Source organism: Dipodomys merriami, unplaced genomic scaffold (assembly GCF_024711535.1).
Source record: "Dipodomys merriami isolate MVZ:Mamm:240054 unplaced genomic scaffold, mDipMer1.0.p SCAF_598, whole genome shotgun sequence".
Classification (NCBI taxonomy): Eukaryota; Metazoa; Chordata; class Mammalia; order Rodentia; family Heteromyidae; genus Dipodomys; species Dipodomys merriami.
The window spans coordinates 562,305-583,593 of record NW_027206177.1 but is presented as its reverse complement, the minus strand read 5'-3'; the positions used below and the strand labels follow the sequence as shown (position 1 = coordinate 583,593).

General features: G+C 35.4%; 1 protein-coding gene across 3 annotated transcripts in view; it reads left to right on the top strand.

Moving 5' to 3' along the window:
- Positions 1–21,289, top strand: part of LOC138813401 (protein phosphatase 1 regulatory subunit 12A) — a 111,110-nt gene that overhangs the window by 68,393 nt on the left and 21,428 nt on the right. For 2 of the 3 annotated variants that reach the window (XM_070001796.1, XM_070001797.1), the window contains exons 9-17: positions 4,731–4,855; positions 10,251–10,472; positions 11,677–11,771; positions 12,973–13,077; positions 13,881–14,048; positions 14,428–14,604; positions 17,926–18,016; positions 19,051–19,251; positions 19,454–19,622. In XM_070001796.1, coding sequence (XP_069857897.1) covers positions 4,731–4,855; positions 10,251–10,472; positions 11,677–11,771; positions 12,973–13,077; positions 13,881–14,048; positions 14,428–14,604; positions 17,926–18,016; positions 19,051–19,251; positions 19,454–19,622 — 1,353 coding nt within the window. The remainder of the gene's footprint in view (positions 1–4,730; positions 4,856–10,250; positions 10,473–11,676; positions 11,772–12,972; positions 13,078–13,880; positions 14,049–14,427; positions 14,605–17,925; positions 18,017–19,050; positions 19,252–19,453; positions 19,623–21,289) is intronic. The other variant, XM_070001798.1, reaches the window with a different exon arrangement.

Below are 21,289 nucleotides of genomic sequence, written 5' to 3'. Positions count from 1 at the left end.
TGAGCCACTTGTCTTTTGTGTTTATATGCAAGAGATTTTCTAATGTACTTAGAAATTGAATCATTTAGTCACAAGATGCATACATTTTCAGTTTTCATAGATACTATCAAATTATTTTATAAAAATGACTAACAATTTATATTTCTTTACTTTTTGCTACTAAGGTTGTAGCTTCTTTGTTTCTCTTGGTTGTATGTTTTTATAGATTTTTGTAGACTAGTTGCTTTTATTGAATAACATTTTTTAATCTGTATCAGAGAATAGCTCAAAATTCTGAATTAAATGAAATAGTAATATTTTCATGTTTTAAATTTAAAAACTATCATTTCAACAGATTTTATCAGGAAAAAATATTCTATTTCTATTAATATTTTTGGTCATTGAAAAACTTTTTATCAGGACGAATTTGGAGGTCATTGGTAAACCAAAATGTGTTTTGTTTTTTACATTTTCTTTTCTTTTTTGGTTGGTCGTCGGGCCTGAACTCTAGGCCTGGGCACTGTCCCTCAGCTCTTCAGCTCAAGACTAGCGCTCTGCCACTAGAGCCACAGCGCCACTTCTGGCTTTTTCTGCTTATGTGGTGCTGAGGAATCGAACCTAGGCCCTCATGCATTCAAGGCAAGCGCTCTACCACTGAGCCACCTTCCCAGCCCATTTTCTTACATTTTCTAAATTATTCCCATTCCAACAATTCTTTTCTGTAAAACACAGTCTGAAATAACTAGTAGCTAAATTATAGTCATTTAAGAGACTTAAATTTTACTTCATTGCTTTCATATTGTTTGGTTACATGATCCTATTATATCCTTTGGGATGATCATGTAAGGGAAATTGGGAACTAGAGAGATAGCTAGTCAATTAATGTCAAAATGTGTTTGAATAGCATGCTAATTAATATATCTAATTATAAAAGCAAATTATATGCAAATCTGCATATATAGTATTTAGGAACAAGAATTGATCCATTCATGCAAGTAAGTATATATTGCCTAACTTATTTAACTTGAAATTTCTTATCTATAAAATCAAGAAAATTGCTTTCAGGCACCCATGGCTCAGGCCTATAATCCTAGCTTCTTAGGAAGCTGAGGATCCTAGCTACTTTTCCAGTTCAGGCAGGAAAATCTCCTGGTCTACTACCAAAAAGCTTGAAGTAGAGGTGTGGCTCAAGTGTAGAGCAGTAGTCTTGAGCACAAAAATGCTGAAGGGTAAGCTAGGCCTTGACTTGAAGTCCCATGACTAGCACAAAAAGAAAAAAAAGAAAAAAGATCACTGCTTTCTCTGGATACTATATACTGCATTGTAGTGTTAGCTCCTATAATTTGTAAAATTGAAGTATTTATTAATCTAAATAATATCAGTGTACATATTTACCTAACAGCATTTAAATTTGCGCCATTTCCTTAGGTAATGCAAAAACTATCATGAGATAATGTCATTAGTATTGATATATTTCTCCCTCCCCCCGCCATCCCCGACTGGGGCTTGAACTTGGGGCCTGGGCACTGTCTCTGAGCCTCTTTTTATTCAAGGCTAGCACTCTACTACTTGAGCTACAGCACCACTTCCCAACTTTTTCTGAGTAGTTTATTGGAGCTAAGAGTCTCATGGACCTTCCTCACCAGACTGGCTTTGAACTGTGAGCCTCAGATCTCAGCCTCCTGAGTAGTTAGGATTACAGGCGTGAGCCACCAGCACCCGGCAACACACTTATTTTTGCAAATATTTGAAGGTACTGTTATGCACTCAGTGTCCTTCATGAGAAACAGGCCATGATTTTTAGTGTAGTTAAAGCATAATATTATAAATCAAACCATATATTCCCCTACCCAAAAACTCAGGACTGGCATCCAGATCTCCTAATTCATATGCCAAGTCCTTTGTTACTGAGTGTGATAAAATGTAAGAAATAGAAGTTCAGGCATTTCCTTAGAAGATTTCTGATTTTTTAAAGTTTTTTTTTTCATTATTATAAAAGTGATATGCAGAAGGGTTACAGTTATACATGTCAGATAATGACCACACTTCTTTTTTGACAGTCTCACCCTTTCCCTCACTCTTTCCTAATTTTTCCCTCTTGGTTTAGAATATATTTTTATTACCTTTAAGTAGTTGTACAAAGGAGTTGCCATTTAACAAGGCAATTTATGAATACAATTCATGTTGATCAATGTCACTTTTTCATCATTGTTCCTCACCCCTTTTAAGAAAAGCTCAATTTTCTTGATTTTATAGGATAGATATTGAATTTTATGGCTATATTCTGCCCCCTTTTCCTATTTTCATTTGTTTACACCCTTTCCCTGAAACCTACTCCCCTTTCCAGTAGGGGAGTGCAATACCATTTGTTAGTATTTTTTTGTTGGACTGTGAGCCTTTTTCTAAGGCTACTGTGTTTCCGTTAATACATTTGTGTATACTTGCATACCACCATAAGTGTTTACTTATTTATTTGTAAATTCTAGCTTCCACATATGAGAGAAAACATGCATCCTTTTTCTCTCTAGGCCTGACTAACTTCATTTAACATGTTTTTTCCCCTAGGGTTTTTTTTTTTTTTCCTAGGTTCTTCCACTTCTTTGCAAATGGTTCAATATCATTCTTTAATGGATTAGTAAAATTCCACTCTATATCTACAATGATTTTTTTGATCCATTTGTCATCTAGGCTGATTTCATATTTTGTTTATAGTGAATAGTGCTGCAACCAACATTATAATAGACCTTTATATACATAAATTTACTGCTCAATCATAGATGAGGAGCTATTTTAAATAAACAAGAGACATTAACCTTAGGCCGGCCAGTGTTATCACTAACTGGTAAATTCCCTGACAGCTTTTGGTTGAAATGTTGGTGATTATGACATGAGAAAAGTTGGGGTCTCAGCTGGATAGTTTTTTAAACTCTGATATTCTATAAATAATAATTCTATAACTATATCAGATTGCCTTGTATTGGTTCCTAAGATTTATACATATCAGTTATTCTCTGCTTAGTTTCTCTCAGACTTCACATGTTCCTCTGAGGCTTTGTACTTTATCATTTTGTTCTTCTTGCTTATGCTGAGGTGTACCAGGAAAATTGACCATACCAACAGTTGTATCATGTAAATACTATGGCTTCTACTTTCAATATTTTCAATATCAACAAAGGTTTATTATACCTAGTTGGGTGGCAAACCTGAAAAAGCAACCCCTTCTGCTGTAAAATTATCTCCTTGGGAAACTGTTTGACATGAAAACTGCTTTTCATTAAATTCTTTTATAAATAACTATCAAGCCCATTATTTTTAATACCCTTTCTCTTGTAAAATAGGTGAAAATGGAAACTCGATCAAATATTTTAATTGTTTCCAAATGATCTATAAATTTCAGAGGTGGCAGGAAAAAATGGTGTGACTTTGCATTTGTGGTTTCATTTCCCCTCTCTAGAAGTAAGGTTTTTTTTAAATTATTCATTAAAATCAAATAAAGGGCCTTCAACAGTATTTCCTAAAATAAATAACCATCAACCATGCAAAGTAGCTTATAACTAGTCTCAGCTACTACAGAGGTAGAGATCAAGAAAATTGTGGTTGAAGGGCCAGTCTAGGCAAGAAGTTAATGAGATTTCCATCTCAACAAGCCATCTGTAACTCCATGTACTTGGGATGTCAGTCTTACTCAGAAGAATCACAGTCCAAGATGGACGTTGGGCAAACACACAAGACCTTACAAAAATACTAAAAGCAAAAAAGGAATGTAAGCATGGGGTCAAGTACTAAAACACCTGCCTAGCACACGCAGGGTACTCAGTTCATACTCAGTGCCTTCCAAACCAAACCAAAGTTTTAGATCACCAATAATACTGTTTATCATTAGGAACTTTTATAGTTAGCTATTTTAATTTTTGTTACATTGCTTTTATGCATTCAAATTTAAATCTTAAACTCTTTGAATTTTAGTTTGTATTTCATTTTCCTGAGTTTTGTTTTCACAATATGAGAGTTTGAACTCAAGCCTTGTACTCGCTAACCAGATCTAAATTACTTGAGCCACATTTGAGCCTTTTTTGCTTTAGTTATTTCTGAGTCTTCTGTGTTTCCCCCAGATCAGACTTTCAAATCAGCAGTACTTTCTTCTCAACTGGTGGGTACTACCAGCACTTTGCTTATTTCTTGAGATAGGGAGTTCACTGTATTTTTCAAGCTGGTCTCAAACTGCAGTCCTCTCAATTTCTTGCTTCACAGTTACTGGGATTATAGATAGGTAGGTAAGCGCCACTGTGCTAAGCCTACTTCTTTCATTTTAAAAGTACAGAATTGGTTGTGTTTTTATCTTTTTTTTGGGGGGTGGGGGGTCCAGTCGTGGGGCCTGAACTCTGGGCCTGGGCGCTGTCCCCTCAGCTCTTCAGCTTAAGGCTAGCGCTCTACCACTTGAGCCACAGTGCCACTTCCAGCTTTTTTTCTTTTTGCTTATGTGGTGCTGAGGAATCGAACCCAGGGCCTCATGCATGCAAGGCAAGCACTCTACCACTGAGCCATGTTCCCACCTTCTTTTATTCTCAGAAGACTTGTGTTTTTTTTTAATTGGTAAAGTACTTACTTCAGCATATAGGTAAACACGTTTCTAGAAACTCCTTAAAACTATTTTTTAAGGAATTTACTGTGTAAAGACTAGTAGGAAAAGATAGTCATTGAACCCAAATTCAAATAAAATGTTGACTCCAGTTTTTGTTTGTTTTAAATAGATAAGACAAAACCAGTGGCTTCTGTAACTAATGCCAACACTTGTAGTACACAAGCAGCTCCTGTAGCTGTTACAACACCTACTTTGTCATCCAGTCAAGGGACACCCACCTCACCTATTAAGAAGGTAAGCCAAATTGTATTTTCCAAAAATACATGAGTTTTGTTTAAGTGCTATTTGGACTAACTCATTAAAACAGTTCTGAATTTTGTAGGCTTTTTTTCCTCCAAAACATATGTTTTTCTCTGAACCTTTTTAAAAAAAATCTACTTTTTAAAAATTCTTTTTGTAATTGATATTACATTTGATACTTAATGATTGTTGTAATTGTTAAATGGCAAGAAGAAAGACTTTCATAATAGGAGAACCAGTGGTTACAGTACTTATTATTCCTATTGAATTTTTATTTTGAGAGCTTGGGTTTTATATCCTTTATCTCTGTTAATAGAGATGTGTATTGATAATTTCTCAAATGGGTAAGTAGGGCCTGAAAAGGCAGTGAGAGAAGCCAATATCTAGACTTTCCTACAGAGTACCTAGATTCCCCTATGGGATGCCAGTGAGAACCCAAACACTGAGATTTACAAACCAGAGAGCAGCTTTGCCCCACTGCTTCTCAGTTGTTAGGGTGTTGAATGCCATTTTCATCTTCTTCTTCTGTCACAAAACAGGATTATCAAAGGTAAAGTCAGTTGGGTTGGCTGATAGACAGCTGGTGGTTGATTAAATGTACTTCCAAAATGTTAGATTTTTTTTTTCCATTCCTCTCTGTTTCTCTTATGTCTCTGTTCTCCACTAATGCAGTGTTTTCCAGTGAGTGTGGTCATCTTTATAAGGAGTTTCCTTTTCCCTAGTAGGACTTGAACTCAGGACCTAGGTGCTGTTCTTTGTCTTATTCATTCAGAACTAGCATTCTACCTTTGAGCCACTGTTGCATTTCTGGCTTTTTGCAGGTTAGTTGGAGACTGATGGACTTTTCTGCTCATTAGCTTTAAGCCATTAATCTTAGATTTCAGACACTTGAGTAACTAGAATGCTACTATCTCTTTATAAAGCTTTCTCATCACTAGCCATAAATTACAGTGAGCATGTTTATCCCCTTCTGTATACATATAAGCTTTTTTCCAAAACATTGAACAACCGACTAGTCATAAAACTATTCCTAAATATGTCAATAGATATTTTTTCTTTAAAAATGCTCCTTTATTCATACAATAGTGATTATAATTAGAAAATCTAATTTTTATACAGTACTGTTATCTACATTCACTAATATACATGCTCAGATGATCCCAGTTGCACTTCTAGTAATATTTTATTACAGCCTATTTCTTCAAACTCAGGATCCACTCAAAGACTGTACAGGGGAGTATAATTGCCATATCTCTGCCTTTAGGCATTTTTATTGTCTCCTGGTATTTGAGTTGCATAAATTGGATAACTGACTTTAAATCCCTGCATTTTATTATGTTGCCAGTCTTGCTCAAGGTAGTCAAAGTACAAAATACTGTATCTGAGGGCAATCTGGCTGTGACGTCTGTCACCCCATTGGTCATCAGGGTTGATTCAGCTGATCTGACTCTCCCTCATCACTCCGTGTGTATCCCTCCCGAGACTGCGTGCTTGGTCGAAAAGGACAACCATACCCGATAGAGGAGGACTGTACTTCAGTCAAGGGTATACGAGTAGCCATGCTCCCCTTCTAGAACCTCCAAACAGGCTCTCAAGATCCATAAGTTTAAAAATGCATACAGTAGAAAAAAATTGAAACTGTATACTGTTAGACTTATCCTGCTCTCTAACTCTTCCAAAAGAAAAGGAGTTACATAAATTCTTAGCAGGAAAACTGAGTGGCTTTCACTGGTACATTAAATACTAAATTTGAATAAACTCTTTCCTTCTGTATTCCAGAACTTAGAGCTTTTTGAATTCAGTTAGAACCTATGTTCATTAAGTCATAATTGTATATATTTTAATATGAAATAGTCCAGAAAGAATTTTCCTGCCTAATTATTTTTATTTATTTATTTATTTATTTATTTATTTTTGTCGGTCATGGGGCTTGAATTCTGGGCCTGGGCACTATCCCTCTGCTCTTCAGCTCAAGGCTAGCGCTCTACCACTTGAGCTACAGTGCCACTTCCAATTTTTCTGAGTGTTTTGTTGGAGATAAGAGGGAGATAAGAGTCTAACAGACTCTCATGCCCAGGCTGGCTTTGATTTATGATCCTCAGATCTCAGCCTCTTAAGTAGCTAGGATTACAGGCATGAACCACTGGCACGGGCTTTGTCTGCATAATTTTGAAGACTATTATTATGTTGTAACTAATACCACCAAGCTTTAATTGAATTAAAATTTAATATACTCTTAGAACCTCCATGTACTTCAGTGAATACTAAATTTATTCCTCCATCTTTTAGTTTTTTTTTTATTTATTGGCTATTAAAAGCATAGAATTAATCACAAGTTGTCAGAAACTCCTTGCCTGTAATTATATTTGGGCAAGAAACTAGAGCTGTCTTTATTACTTAACTAAGCAGTTGTCCTACTATTGTCAAATAACTCTTTTGCCAATAAATAGAAATTCAAGACTAGAAATTTTACAGTCAGTGGAGAATATCAAATTTGAACATAGGCTAAATAGAATTAATAGTTAGCCTGATGAAATAGAAAAGGCCCTCATCCCTACCCTCAGAAGAAAGTAGAAAGGAAAAGTGGGATATCAGAGAACAAACTGAGAAATGCTTGTGTTACAGAGCTAGAAGAGGGAAAATTGTTAATAGGAAGGAATAAAAACCTTAAAATGGACTGGTGAGAAGAATAGGAAAGTCAAAATACAGTAAACAAAAGAAGAAAAGTTGCAAGTAGAAGGTATTATTAAACATTGCAGAAAGCTTTATTTATTACCAAGTAAAATAAAAATGTGCTTTAAACACTGAACCAGTACTTAATCCAAATTCATTTTAGGCAGAATATGTCATCTTAACAGTGCAACAAATACCTATTTCAGAATTGCTGTTTACCACCTCAATTTTGACAACTCTAACTTAATAATAGTATCCACTGGATAGTTGAAGGGTTAAATAAGACAACCCATATCAAGCACTTAATTTTAGGGCCAGACTCTAGTAAATAATTGGTTACATGTAGGTTTTAAATATTGGCTACCTTTAGGTTTTTATTTTAACAGTAAGTATTATTCATTATTTCTGTTTTATCATAGAAGAAAAACATCTCAGGTTTGGTGAACAGGAAGAATCTGGGTAGGTTTGACAAACCATGGCTGGTAGGCTAAAACTGGTTCACTACCTGTTTTTGTGTAGCCCACAAGCTCAGAATGGTTTTAACATTGTTAAATGGTTGAGAAAAAGACTATTTTGTGATCCAAGTTGTTCCCCTCAATTTTTTTTTACTAGAATATAGCCACTTTCATTCATTTATATATTATCTGTGGTCTACAAAACCCAAAACACAGTCTAGCCCTTTAAACTCAGATCAGTAAACAATAGTTTATGTACCTGTCATTCTCCATAGAATATTACAGCGATCTCAGCATTTATTGGTCTGTGGAACCATACTAGTGTTTCAGTAGGTTTTTTCCCCCACACACTACTACTTAGCCAAACGAAATAACTGTTTATAGTTGATTTTGGTGGCACATCATTTGGGAAGTTGAAGCAGGAGAATCATGAGTTTGAGGCCAGCCATGGCTACCCAGTAAGGTCCTAGAAAAAAGAAAGGAAAGGAGAAAAATAGATGTTTGTCTCACATATTAAGCAATTTAGGTTCAAGTAAGTTAACAATGTAAGTTTTGTAGTGCCCAAGAGATGTTACGTTTCACAACTGGTTTTTTTGAGGGGAGAGGGTGGTTGCCAGTCCTGGGGCTTGAACTCAGAGCCTGTGCACTGTCCCTGAGCTTCTTTTGCTCAAGGCTAGCACTCTACCTCTTGAGCCCCAGTGCCATTTCTGGCCTTTTCTGTTTATGTGGTACTGAAGAATTGAACCCGAGGTTTCATGCTTGATAGCCACATTCCCAGCCCACTTTTCATAACTTAAAAAAAATTTATTTAGTTTTAGCAAGGATTTTAGTGGAATAAAATTAAACTAGGAAAAATAAGGAAGAGAAAGAAACATTTTTCATGCTGGAAATGGGAGTTTAGGCTAGATTCTCACAACATGTTCAATGGAACCCCCTGTGACTTTGTTACAATATCCTGAGATATTTGAATATACATCTGAGGAACCGAGAAATACATAGAACCTATTGAGACAGATTAATTACTGAAACTACAATAATTTTATTCATGAATTAGTTCTCTAACATCATAGGAACTATAACTAAAGTTGAAAAGCCTACTAATTATAGCAAAGTTTAACAATAAATACAAAACAAAAATTTTTTAAGGTTATCAGTAGTCTTAGGTAACTATAGCAACTATCTAATTGCTGTAAACAATCTATAATTAACTATTTGATATGGTTAAACATTTCAGTTCTAGAAGTTGATGAAGTAAACTGTTTAAAGATAGCAGATAGTACATTTTTAAGACTCTTGCAAAGTCCTAAAAATGGGATTGTTATTTGTGCATAAAAAAGTTTTGAATTAAGCTAACTCAATTTATGTGTGAAAATTAAATAATAAATTTAAGATATTATTGCATTAAACATTACTTAGAAAATTCCAGTTTTCAGATTTATTGTGTTGGCATTTCAGAATCAAAACAAAGTTCAAATGCCATAATTGGTTCAGACATAAGCAATACTCTTGTCTGCTCCATTAGCTAGTTTTAAAAGTTTCTGTTAGATTGGTTCTGATTGCCTCATGCTAAAATTAAAACTTGTCCCCATTACTTTTCAAAGATTAGGTCATTTTTCAATTTTAGGGCATTAACTTACTATAAACCCTGTTTAAAATGGACAAAAAACCAGTATTTTATGCTCTTTAACTTCCCTTTTCTGTTTTCATGCTTTCAGTCTATAACTCCTTACCTGTCTTATTTCAATTGGCTTTAGTTTGATTTCATTGCTTCTCTCATGCCTGTGGTGGAGTCAGTAAATCCTGCATCATGGAGGCAGGGCTTGCGCAAAACTGGCATTGTGCTGGTGCCCAGTAAGGGCGAAAAATCTATGGTGAGGCATCTCTATGTGCAAGAACGTATATTAGGTTACAACATAACAAGTTTAATACAAACATTGGTTCCAAAGATGCATGGTTTTAAGTCCTTACTGCGTGCTTATTTCTGTTTTCTATGTCTCCATCATAATTTTCCTGTGTGATAATAAGTGTGTAGTGTGTTTTCTTAAATCTAACCTCTGGAAAGGCAGTCTATTACCTTTTCAGTTTCTGATTTTTATATTTTTGACTAAGACATTAACATACTTGGTAAAAAAAAATTTTCCTTCTGAAATTATTAACTACAATTTTAGCCTTTATTTGTAAACTTACCTTTTCCAAATTAAGAAATAATCAGTTTTGATAATTCATTTCCCTCCCCCTTTATTTAAAAACAATAACAACAGTTTCCAACCTCTACTACAACTACAAAAGTTTCTCCCAAAGAAGAAGAAAGAAAAGATGAGTCACCTGCATCTTGGAGATTAGGACTTAGAAAGACTGGAAGTTATGGTGCACTTGCTGAAATCACAGCAGCAAAAGAAGCTCAGAAAGAAAAAGATACTGCAGGAGTTATACGTTCAGCTTCAAGTCCCAGACTTTCCTCCTCTTTGGATAATAAAGAAAAGGTAATTCATTTCATCATCTGGTTTTTATAAAACCTCTAACAGAGTCAAACCTGATATATTTTCAATGAGGTATCTATATCGTATCAGATAAATTCACCTGTTGTAATGGTTTTCATAATACAGAACGTACAGTACCTACATGAGGCAGATACTTAAATACTTAAGTACTGAGAAGATCAGATGTGATTGATCAAAACATTAACTTTAGGAATACTTGCAATTAAAATATTTTGTCCTCATTATAATAGAATAATAATATTATAATATTTATTATATTAATAATGAAACAAGTCTACCAACAAGTAGGTTTGTTTCATTATTATTCAATACGTTTTCCAAAGTTTAAAAACACATTTTCTTTTGTAGAATGTGAATGCTTATAGGTTATATTCACCCAGTATCTGCACTTTCTTTACCAGCATTTGGTTTGCTACATTGTAAGCCGCTAGCTACTTGTTGTAGTGAGTAGTTTTGATTATATTTTGAGAGGCAGTATTAATAACACACTACATTGGTATATTGCAATTTATTCAGTGCTATTTTATATGGCTAGATTCTATCTTTTTTTTACTGTGTGATCTGTACTTAGACTTTAAACATATATAAATTCCTATTTTTTGATCCATACCCCCTACATTGTCACTGTTTCCTTATATCAGAAATTCTGAGGTTAAAGTTAATTTTAATTTTTTTACTATTTTTTATTGTAAAAATAGTGTTCAGAGGGGTTACAGTTACATGAACAAGGTAATGACTACATTTCCTATCAAGCATTGTTGCCTTCTCCTTTATTTTTCCTCTACCATCCCTTCCCTCCCCATCTCCACAGCTCCTCCCTCCCTCCCCCATCTTTTTTTGTTTATTTCTTTAAATTTTTTAGGTATTTTATGACATGTTACCAACAATTTCTCAGTCTCACTGTCACCACATACTCTAAACCATATTCAGAGAAATGTTGAATTATTTTCTAACTGTAAACTTAAGCAGAATGGAAAAAATTAGCTTGGGCAGACAAATCTTCAGTGTATGTGTATGTAGTATCTGATGTGATTTTTATCATTTTTGACATTAAGCTAAGAACTGTGGGAATATTAAAAAGCAAATTAAGATGGCCATGTGATTATGCATTGTAAAATAACCTTTTCAGTAGAGCCGATAATCAGCCCAAAAATTATTTTTCATTTATTGTTTTCCTGTTGTATAGGAGAAAGATAGTAAAGGAACACGGCTTGCATATGTTGCGCCCACAATACCAAGACGATTAGCAAGTACATCTGATATTGAAGAGAAGGAAAATAGGTGAGTTCATTATGTGCTTTCTTTGTTCATTTGTTCCTTGCTGTCAAGAATCAGAGATAATATATGAGCATTATAATTGTATAGGATATGGATTTGGGAAAGAAATGTTTTCCTGATAGAATACCAAATACATGATCCTGAGGAGGTACAGTTTCATATATATTTATACTTTTTTGGGCGGGGGGGGGTCGTGGGGTTTGAAGTCTGGGCCTGGGCACTGTCCCTCAGCTCTTTAGCTCAAGGCTAGCGCTCTACCACTTGAGCCATAACGCCACTTCTGATTTTCTGAGTGGTTTGTTGGAGATAAGAGTTTCACAGCCTTTCCTGTCTAGGCTGGCTTTGAACCTTGATCTTCAGATCTCAGCCTCCTAAGTAGCTAGGATAACAGGTGTGAGTCACCACACCCAGCTATATTTATACTTTTAATAACCATTTTTTTGGGGGGGGGTCCAGTCGTGGGGCTTGAACTCTGGGCCTGGGCACTGTCCCTCAGCTCTTCAGCTCAAGGCTAACACTCTACCACTTGAGCCACAGTGCCACTTTCGGCTTTTTTCTTTTTGCTTATATGGTGCTGAGGAATCGAACCCAGGGCCTCAGGCATGCGCTCTTCCACTGAGCCACCTTCCCAGCCCAATAACCATTATTTTTGCCAGTATAATATTCCAAAGACCACATTTTTTCTGATTAAAGTATTTGTATCTCCCCATGCTACTGACTTAATGCTATAGATATGCTATGAATCACAATATTTTGTGATCGTAACATTTTTTTCTTTATATTCAGGGACAGTCTTTAAAATATAATTACATTCACTATTTTATGTAAAGAATTTTTCCAAAGTAGATCCCTAATTTCTACTTCTGATATTTATTAGTGTATACCTTTTCTTTTCTTTTCTTTTTTGCCTGTCCTGGGGCTTGAACACAGGGTTTGGGTACTGTCCTCAAGCCTTTTTGTGCCCAAGATTAGCATGCTACCACTTGAGCCACAGTGCCATTTCCAGCTTTTTCTGAGTAGGTTATTGGGCATAAGAGTCTTGTGGACTTTCTTGCCCAGGCTGGCTTTGAACCATAGTCCTCAGTCTCAGCCTCCTTGAGTAGCTAGGATTACAGGCATGAGCCACTGGTACCCAGCAGTGTACACCTTTTTTAATCCTATTTTTAAATTATGTGCCAGAATCTGAAGAATGTTCTTTTCACAGAGAATCTTCAAGTTTGCGAACAAGTAGTTCTTATACAAGAAGAAAATGGGAAGATGATCTTAAAAAAAATAGCTCAATTAATGAAGGATCCACTTACCATAAAAGGTAATAAATAATGCAGTTCTTAATTGTTTTTTATTTATTGATTTAAAGTACATGGGTAGTTAGGTTTTGGATTCCTCAGTGTTGTTATTATGTTCTTTAACTTTTCTTTAAGTCAACTTGATGTAAAGATACAATGTGTAAAGATCATAATGATGTGCTTCTGGCATGCTTTTAATTCTTGTGTAATTCATAAAACAACTAGCCAAAACTTATGATATGGACAGTTTCTATTTCTCTTACACCTCAGAGCAATAAAAAAATGCCTCCATTTAGAATGTTGATATTATCACATTAAAGAGGGGAGAAGCCTCTAATTGAGTCCCCTACCAAAAGCAACGAGGGGAAAATAAAGGATATGATTGTCATATAAGCATAGGTTACTCCTAGGGATTTGACTCAGTATAAAAACATTTTCTCCCAAAAGACAAGGGTTTCACTTTAATCAAAGGGTTTTTTTGTTAGGTTTAGATTAACATGATCATATGACCCCAAATACTCCAAAAATATGAAATACGAAATTATATCATCTTTATATTTTATTGAAAGGCTTGGAAGGAAGCATAAGATGATACAAAACCAAATAAGTGAGGTTATCTAAACTCTAGCAAATTATAGATGGAATTCTTGGTGCTGGAGATAGATAGATAGACAGACAGACAGACAGACAGACAGACATATATATGTATGTAGGAACACAGTTTTTTAGATGTTTCCTAGTCTTGTGAGTTTGTATAATGTATAAGACATTAAATATCAAGTACACATGCAAATACATCCTATATAGATATGATTCTTTCCTTTAGTTGCTCCTTTGGTAGAAGACAAGATGATTTGATTAGTTCTAGTGTTCCAAGCACCACATCAACACCAACAGTTACCTCTGCAGCTGGGCTTCAGAAAAGCCTATTTTCCAGCACAAGCACTACTACAAAGATTACAACGGGTTCTTCCTCAGCAGGCTCACAAAGCAGGTGAGTGACATACATTTGCGTCCAGGTCTACTGTGTGTGCTTATGTATGTGCATGCATCTTTGTTTAGAAGTTTGTGGGGCTCTGGATTTTTTTCTTATTTACCCTGTTAAAATTATTTGCAAACAAAAATTGGTTCCAAAAATAAGCAGTTATGCATGTTCGGGGTAAAAATTAAGTTCCTAATTAGACTGCTTAACATGTTACTTTCTCATGCCAACAGCTCTGGATGAGCTTTTTTGATTGACTTGAACAATGTCTTGCCTTATGTTTTTAAAAAATCCATCCCTGTTGTCACATGTTTTCAGCTGCTAGAAAGTGCTTTCATTGTTTAGCTATTTTCCTTTTCTCTTTTTTGTGTTGCTGCTTATGATGCTATAGTACCTCAAATCGTTTGTGGGCTGAGGATAGTACTGAAAAAGAAAAGGACAGTGTTCCTACGGCAGTGACCATTCCTGTTGCTCCAACTGTTGTAAATGCTGCAGCTTCTACCACAACCCTGACTACAACTACTGCTGGCACTGTCTCCTCCACATCGGAGGTCAGGGAAAGACGCAGGTGTGTAAAGGCTCTAAAGTATTGCTGATAAGTGTGCCCTGTGGTGAAAGTTGAGTTTTGTTTGTTTTGTTCCATTTTGTTCATTGTTCATTAATGTTTGAAGTTGACAACTATCTCTTCAGCAGGCTAATAAATGAAGTACTGTATACATCAGGTCAGAACTAGGCAAATTGATATAACTAGCAGTTATGTGTTTTTAGGCTTGATTGCCTGCTTCTGAAAGATTTAGTGTTACTGTTTAAAGGCAACAAGCCAGATTTTTGTGTTCTTCCTTTTAAATTGTGATGCAGATCTAAATGGGAAATTAGATGCAACATGATAAAATTCTTCTCATTGTTTTCTGCCTTTATTTAGATATTTGATGAGTGTTAACCTATTTCTGTTTTTTAATTTTACATTATAAAAATTTTGGGTAGAGGTATAGATAAGTGTAGAGTTCAGTGGTATAGTTCTTACTAGCATGTGCTCTGGGTTTGAAAGGCAGCACTACAAAAGAAAATTGGGTGAAAAAAGAGCCTTCTTTGTTTCTTTTATCTTTATTCTTTCTTTACTCTTTTTTTCTTTGTTTCTTTTTTATTTGTTGTTGTTCCTTTTTGTTAGTTGGAGATGAAAACCAGAGACTCTACCACTGGACTACACCCTGTTCCCTACTGTGTCTTGATCTGTCAAAATTATCTTCATGTCAAAATTTATTAGGCAAAAAGAGGTGTTGGAGGACTGGAAATATGGAGGTGTCTGCCTGTAATCCCACCTATTTAGCATATGGAGATAGAAGAATTGAGGCCAAGAGAAACAGAGAGATAAAGGAGGGGAAGATAAAACAGAAATTAATGTTGATAATAATGAGTCATCAAATTGGGTATGAAGGGAAAGAAATATGAATATCTGTGTATATAAAATGAACAGAAATGCTTAAAAACCTGTGGTTCTAAGGAGTTTGAAGATAGGCTATTGAATTTAGCGTTTTAAAGGACATACAGGAAATAAATAGAAGATAGGATACTTAAAACTCAGAAATTTGTTAGGTCTATATGTGTAAGGTCATGTTAAGGAGCAGAATGAAGAATCCTTTTTTAAGAAGGAGCATTTGGTGAAAGAAAAGTGACTGGACAGTTGTTTTGGATTTATAAAGAGGCAGGTGGCAAAAAATAAACTTACTTAGCTTTACACACCCAAAAAATCACTCAATTTTGTAAGAATTCTCAGGTAAATGTGAGCTGCTATGTTTCAGAGGGCTGTCTTATCTTTGCTTATCTTTGGGCAGATATCCTTTTGAATTGTCAGGTTTTTTTGTTCATGGTATGAACAGGAATGTGATACCTATTATATCAATAGTAAAAAGCACAATGGCAAGAATGCTTGGAGTATGGCTTACTCACTATATTATTGCACTGGACAAAGACAGTGACAGTCTAGAGTTTAGTCAGTGAACCACATGTCATTTAAAATTAATAGGAAACCAGAAAGGGGGCTAAGAGCAGTATTATAAGGAATTTGGAATATATGCTAGTGAATAAAAATTTAGAAAGTAATTTGATACCTGTGTTCTTTTATGCTATGGGTACGAGGGTTTGAACCCCTTAAATTGCATTTGTTTGGCTTGCTTGCTTGGCTAGCACCTCTGCTCTAGATGTGCAGCTTAGCCGAGCTTTTTGCTGGTTATTTTAGAGATGAAATCTCATTTTTTGAGGACTTTGCTGCCCTAGCTGGGTTTGAGCCTCAGTCCTCAAGATCTCATCCTCTTGAATAGCTAGGATTACATACAAGAGCCACCAGCACCTGGTATACCTTTCGTTCTGTATTTAAAAGTACTGGTAAAGTATTTAGACACACACACACACACACACACACACACACACACACACACACACACACACACACACACACACACACACACACACACACACACACACACACACACACACACACACACACACACACACACACACACACACACACACACACACACACACACACACACACACACACACACACACACACACACACACACACACACACACACACACACACACACACACACACACACACACACACACACACACACACCCCCCTACCTTTTTTTTTTTCTTTTTTTGCCTATTCCTAGGTTTGTACTCAGGGCGCTGTACTTGATTGGCTCACTTGCTCCACTGGTACTCCACTACTTCTTACATACCTAAAGCCCAGCATTTTACTGGTTTAAATGAGCTAAGTGACTGAAGACTTTGCAGTCCAATTGGCTTAAACCATGATTCTCTGGATCCCAGCCTTCTGAGCAACCAAAATTAAGAGATGTGAGCTACCATATCCTGCTCCTTTAAAAAAAATTTTGTTTATAAATAAATAGTGGAAAGTGGTCCCTTAAGGGGACAGGTAAATTTTTACTAAAATTTCAAAACTAGTAATAAAATAAGCTTGAAAGAGTTGTATATTAACAAAGGTTAGATTATCACTTTTTTTGGATAGTGTTGGAGCAAGGGTAAGACAGCTTCTTCCATTAAAATCAACCAAAAACTGACCTGTTCTATTATGGTAAATTAGCCTTTTGCTTAATGCTTCTGTGTTCTTCAACAGAGCTAATTTTTTTTTTTTTTGGTCAGTCATGGGGCCTGAACTCTAGGCCTGGGCGCTGTCCCTCAGCTCAAGGCTAGAGCTCTACCACTTGAGCCACAGCGCCACTTCGGCTTTATCTGCTTATGTGATGCTGCGGAATCGAACCCAGGGCCTCATGCATGCAAGGCAAGCACTCTACCTTCCCCAGAGCTAAATTTTTTAATCTTCAGTTCTTTACATTTTTCCTTAGTATCCTGTTTTTAAAATTAAGCTACATGAGCCAAGCAACGGTGGCTTATGCCTATAATCCTCATACTCAGGAGGCTGAGATCTGAGAATCGCAGTTTGAAGCCAGACTGGGCAGGAAAGTCTGCTTTTATCACCAATTAAATCACAGAAGAAGCTAGAAGTGGCACCATGGCTCAAGTGGTAGTGGCTCATCTGAGCTAAAAGAGCTCAGGGATAGCACCCAAGACCAGAGTTCAAGCCTCAAGACCAGCAAAAAAAAAAAAAAATTGAGCTACACAGTTAGGAAGAAATTAAGAATATGGTATGTTACATAATTTTTAGATTTAGTCCAATCTAAAAAGAAATGATCAGATTTTATTATTGAATTTCAATTTCAGAGTGGCTGCAACCATTTTGTAAAGATTATTTTTCTTTAAACTCATTAAATATGACTTGATGTTTAATCACAAACATTGATATGTATTTGCATTCATAGACATTCTTATCTCCAACTAATTTTTTTTTAATTTACTACCATAGATCATACCTCACTCCTGTTAGGGATGAAGAGTCTGAATCCCAAAGAAAAGCAAGATCTAGACAAGCAAGACAGTCTAGACGATCAACACAGGTATATTTAACATGTATAACACAAATAAAAATACAAATATTTGTACATGTTTAATATGTACAAATAATCTTTCTCACTTTGCTCTGAAAAATATTGATGTCACTATGGTTACACTGTTAATAGTATATACATTTACCTATATATAACTTTGTTTCTCTTTGAGTATTTCAGGAGTTTTTGTTTTATTTCTTAGTCCCTCATTCATTCATTTGATATCTGGCAAAGAGTATTTGATAAGTGCATAATTAATTAATCATATAAAGTATCTAATAATTGCTATAGTTCTGTGAATACTTAGAAGTCTGAGAGGGTGGAAAATAGGTTCTTTTTGGACATATTAAACAGCTAATATACACTGTGAGAAAATAAAGTCTCTCGGAGTAGTTAATTATCTTCTTACTTTCTCCTTGTCATTCTACTCATATTCCTTTGTGTTTTTACTTTGAGCAGCTTCACAGTATAAAGCTCTTTCAGTCTTAACCATTTCTTACCTTTCAAAGTGAACTGTTGTCTTAACATAGTTTTTTCATTTTTGTATCTTTATTTTCTTGGTATAACCTCTAAAAACCGTATTCTTACTGAAATCTTCATTAAACTTTAACTTTTTAAATTTAAAACATAAATACATGTAATATAAATCATGAATATATCGGTTCTTTGAACTAGAAACATGTACTCATATAGTACGACTATTTTTCATTTAAAGATGAATGGGGCTGGGAAGGTGGCTCAGTGGTAGAGCGCTTGCCTTGTATGCATGAGGCCCTGGGTTTGATTCTTCAGCACCACATAAGCAGAAAAATAAAAGCCAGAAGTGGCGCTGTGGCTCAAGTCGTAGAGCACAGCCTTGAGCTGAAGTGCTGAGGGATAGTGCCCAGTCCCAGAGTTCAGATGAATATAATTTGCTGTTCAAAATTTTAGTTATCAAACCAATTCTAAATATACATCTTTGACTTTTAAGTCATTCATCTATTATAAAAATGTTCTTTTTGAAACAAACTTTATTCTTATAATTTATCCCATTTTGTATGTAGGGAGTGACATTGACTGATCTTCAGGAAGCAGAAAAAACAATAGGAAGAAGTCGTTCTACCAGAACCAGAGAGCAAGAAAATGAAGAAAAAGAAAAAGAAGAGAAAGAAAAACAGGATAAAGAAAAACAAGAAGAAAAGAAAGAGTCAGAAACATCTAGAGAGGATGAATATAAACAGAAGTACTCAAGGACATATGATGAGGTAATATATCTAATGAGCTATAACAAGTGGGATGAATCATTTGTATGATTTTAAATATACAAGAGATTTATGTGCTAGCAAAACCTATAAAATATGAAAAAATTTTAGCTGGAAGTTGGAATTGGAAAATTACTTTTAAGTATTGTATATACTTTTATTGTGTTTACTATTTCAAATAGGTTTAAATTTTAATGTTTCACAGACTTATCCACGTTACAGACCAGTATCAACTTCAAGTTCAACCACTCCATCATCTTCACTTTCTTCCTTGAGTAGTTCACTGTATGCTTCAAGTCAACTCAACAGGCCAAATAGTCTTGTAGGTATAACATCAGCCTACTCCCGAGGATTAACAAAAGAAAATGAAAGAGGTAGGAAGATCAAATATTTTTAACACATTGTTTTCTTTATATAATGTTTAAAATTGGATATTCCTATTCTGAAAAGGAATTACTTAAACCGTGACTTACTTAGCCTAAACAGAAAGAATGCAAGCATGAACATGAGCAAAGTAGAAAACAGATACAGCAAATGCTGTGGTCTGAAGTTGATACAAAAACCTTTATAAGTTAATACAAAGATTTTCATGTCCACCTATGAAATGAATGTAGAGAAACTGGTGGTGACTTATTAATATAGCAGTTTTCAGGTTAATTTATTTCTTGCCTATGTAATGTATTTTTAATTGCCTATGTAATTGTATTTTTGTTTGTATATGAAATTGTTTTCAACTAAAATCGCCTAACACATTTAATGTCTTTGCTAAAACAAAATTTTCAAGCTTTCTTAGAAAGTAGATTTCTCATCTACATGTCCATTACTTTCTTATTTAATATACACTTCCTAATAAAATTGTAATCCCTACTTGTTATCACAGGTGAGTACTAAATAAAATTATTCTTAATTTTAGACATTTTGTCTTTTCAAGCACAGTCTAATATTAAGCATAATAATCATGTAGGGTAAGTCATAAAATTAAGTTTTTTTGAATTTCCAGATTTTTTTTTGGTGGTTATTGAAATATTTCAGTCATTAAACCACTAGATATGAAGCCTATATAGTGTTTGTAAAAATTTTAAGCAACATGTAAGCCTAGGATTAATTATATATAAACTGGTTTGAGGGGCTGTTGTTCATGTCTGTAATCCTAGTTGCAGACATGGGGAGTTTTGAGGCCATAGGCCAGCAGCTCATGGAAAATATTAGATCACCTATCTCATCCAATAAAGTTGAGCATGGGCTGTGAAGATGGCTCAGTAGTAGAGCGCTTGCCTTGCATGCATGAGGCCCTGGGTTCGATTCCTCAGCACTACATAAGCAAAAAAGAAAAAAAGCTGCAAGTGGCGCTGTGGCTCAAATGGTTGAGCACTAGCCTTGAGCTGAAGAGCTGAGGGACACGCCCAAGCCCAGACTTCAGACCCCACGACCTGACCCCCCCAAAAAAAAGTTGAGCACGGTGGTAACTGCCTATTATCCTAGCTACAGTGGGAAGCATAAGTAGAATAATTGTCCTGGCCTGCCCAGGCAAAAATTTGAGACCATATCCAAAATCATAACTAAAATAAAAGGGCTGGAACTATAGAGCACATTTCTAAGAAGCACGAGATCCTGTGTTCAAACCCCAAATACTACCAAAAAAAGGAAAAAGTTTGTATTTTTTGTTTTTCTTGAAAGGTTGAAGGCTAAGCATGTAACTCAGTAGTAGGTCATTTGTTTAATATGCACAAGTCATGTCTAGAAGAGAAAGACAAAAGAACTGCAACACTGAGGCTGAATTCTCACATGTTAACAGTTGGCTGAGTCTATTATAAAACACACACCTACCACCACTCATCACTATGTCCTCCTGGGCCATTGTCTCATTGTACCCACTTATATATTGGAGCTTCAGATCTTTTTTTTGGGGGGGGGGGGGAGTCCTCAGTCCTGTGGCTTGAACTCTCATCCTGGGCACTGTCCTTGCACTCTTCCGTTCAAGGCTAGCACTCTACCACCTGAGCCACAGTGCCACTTCTGGTGTTTTCTAGTGGCTTATTGG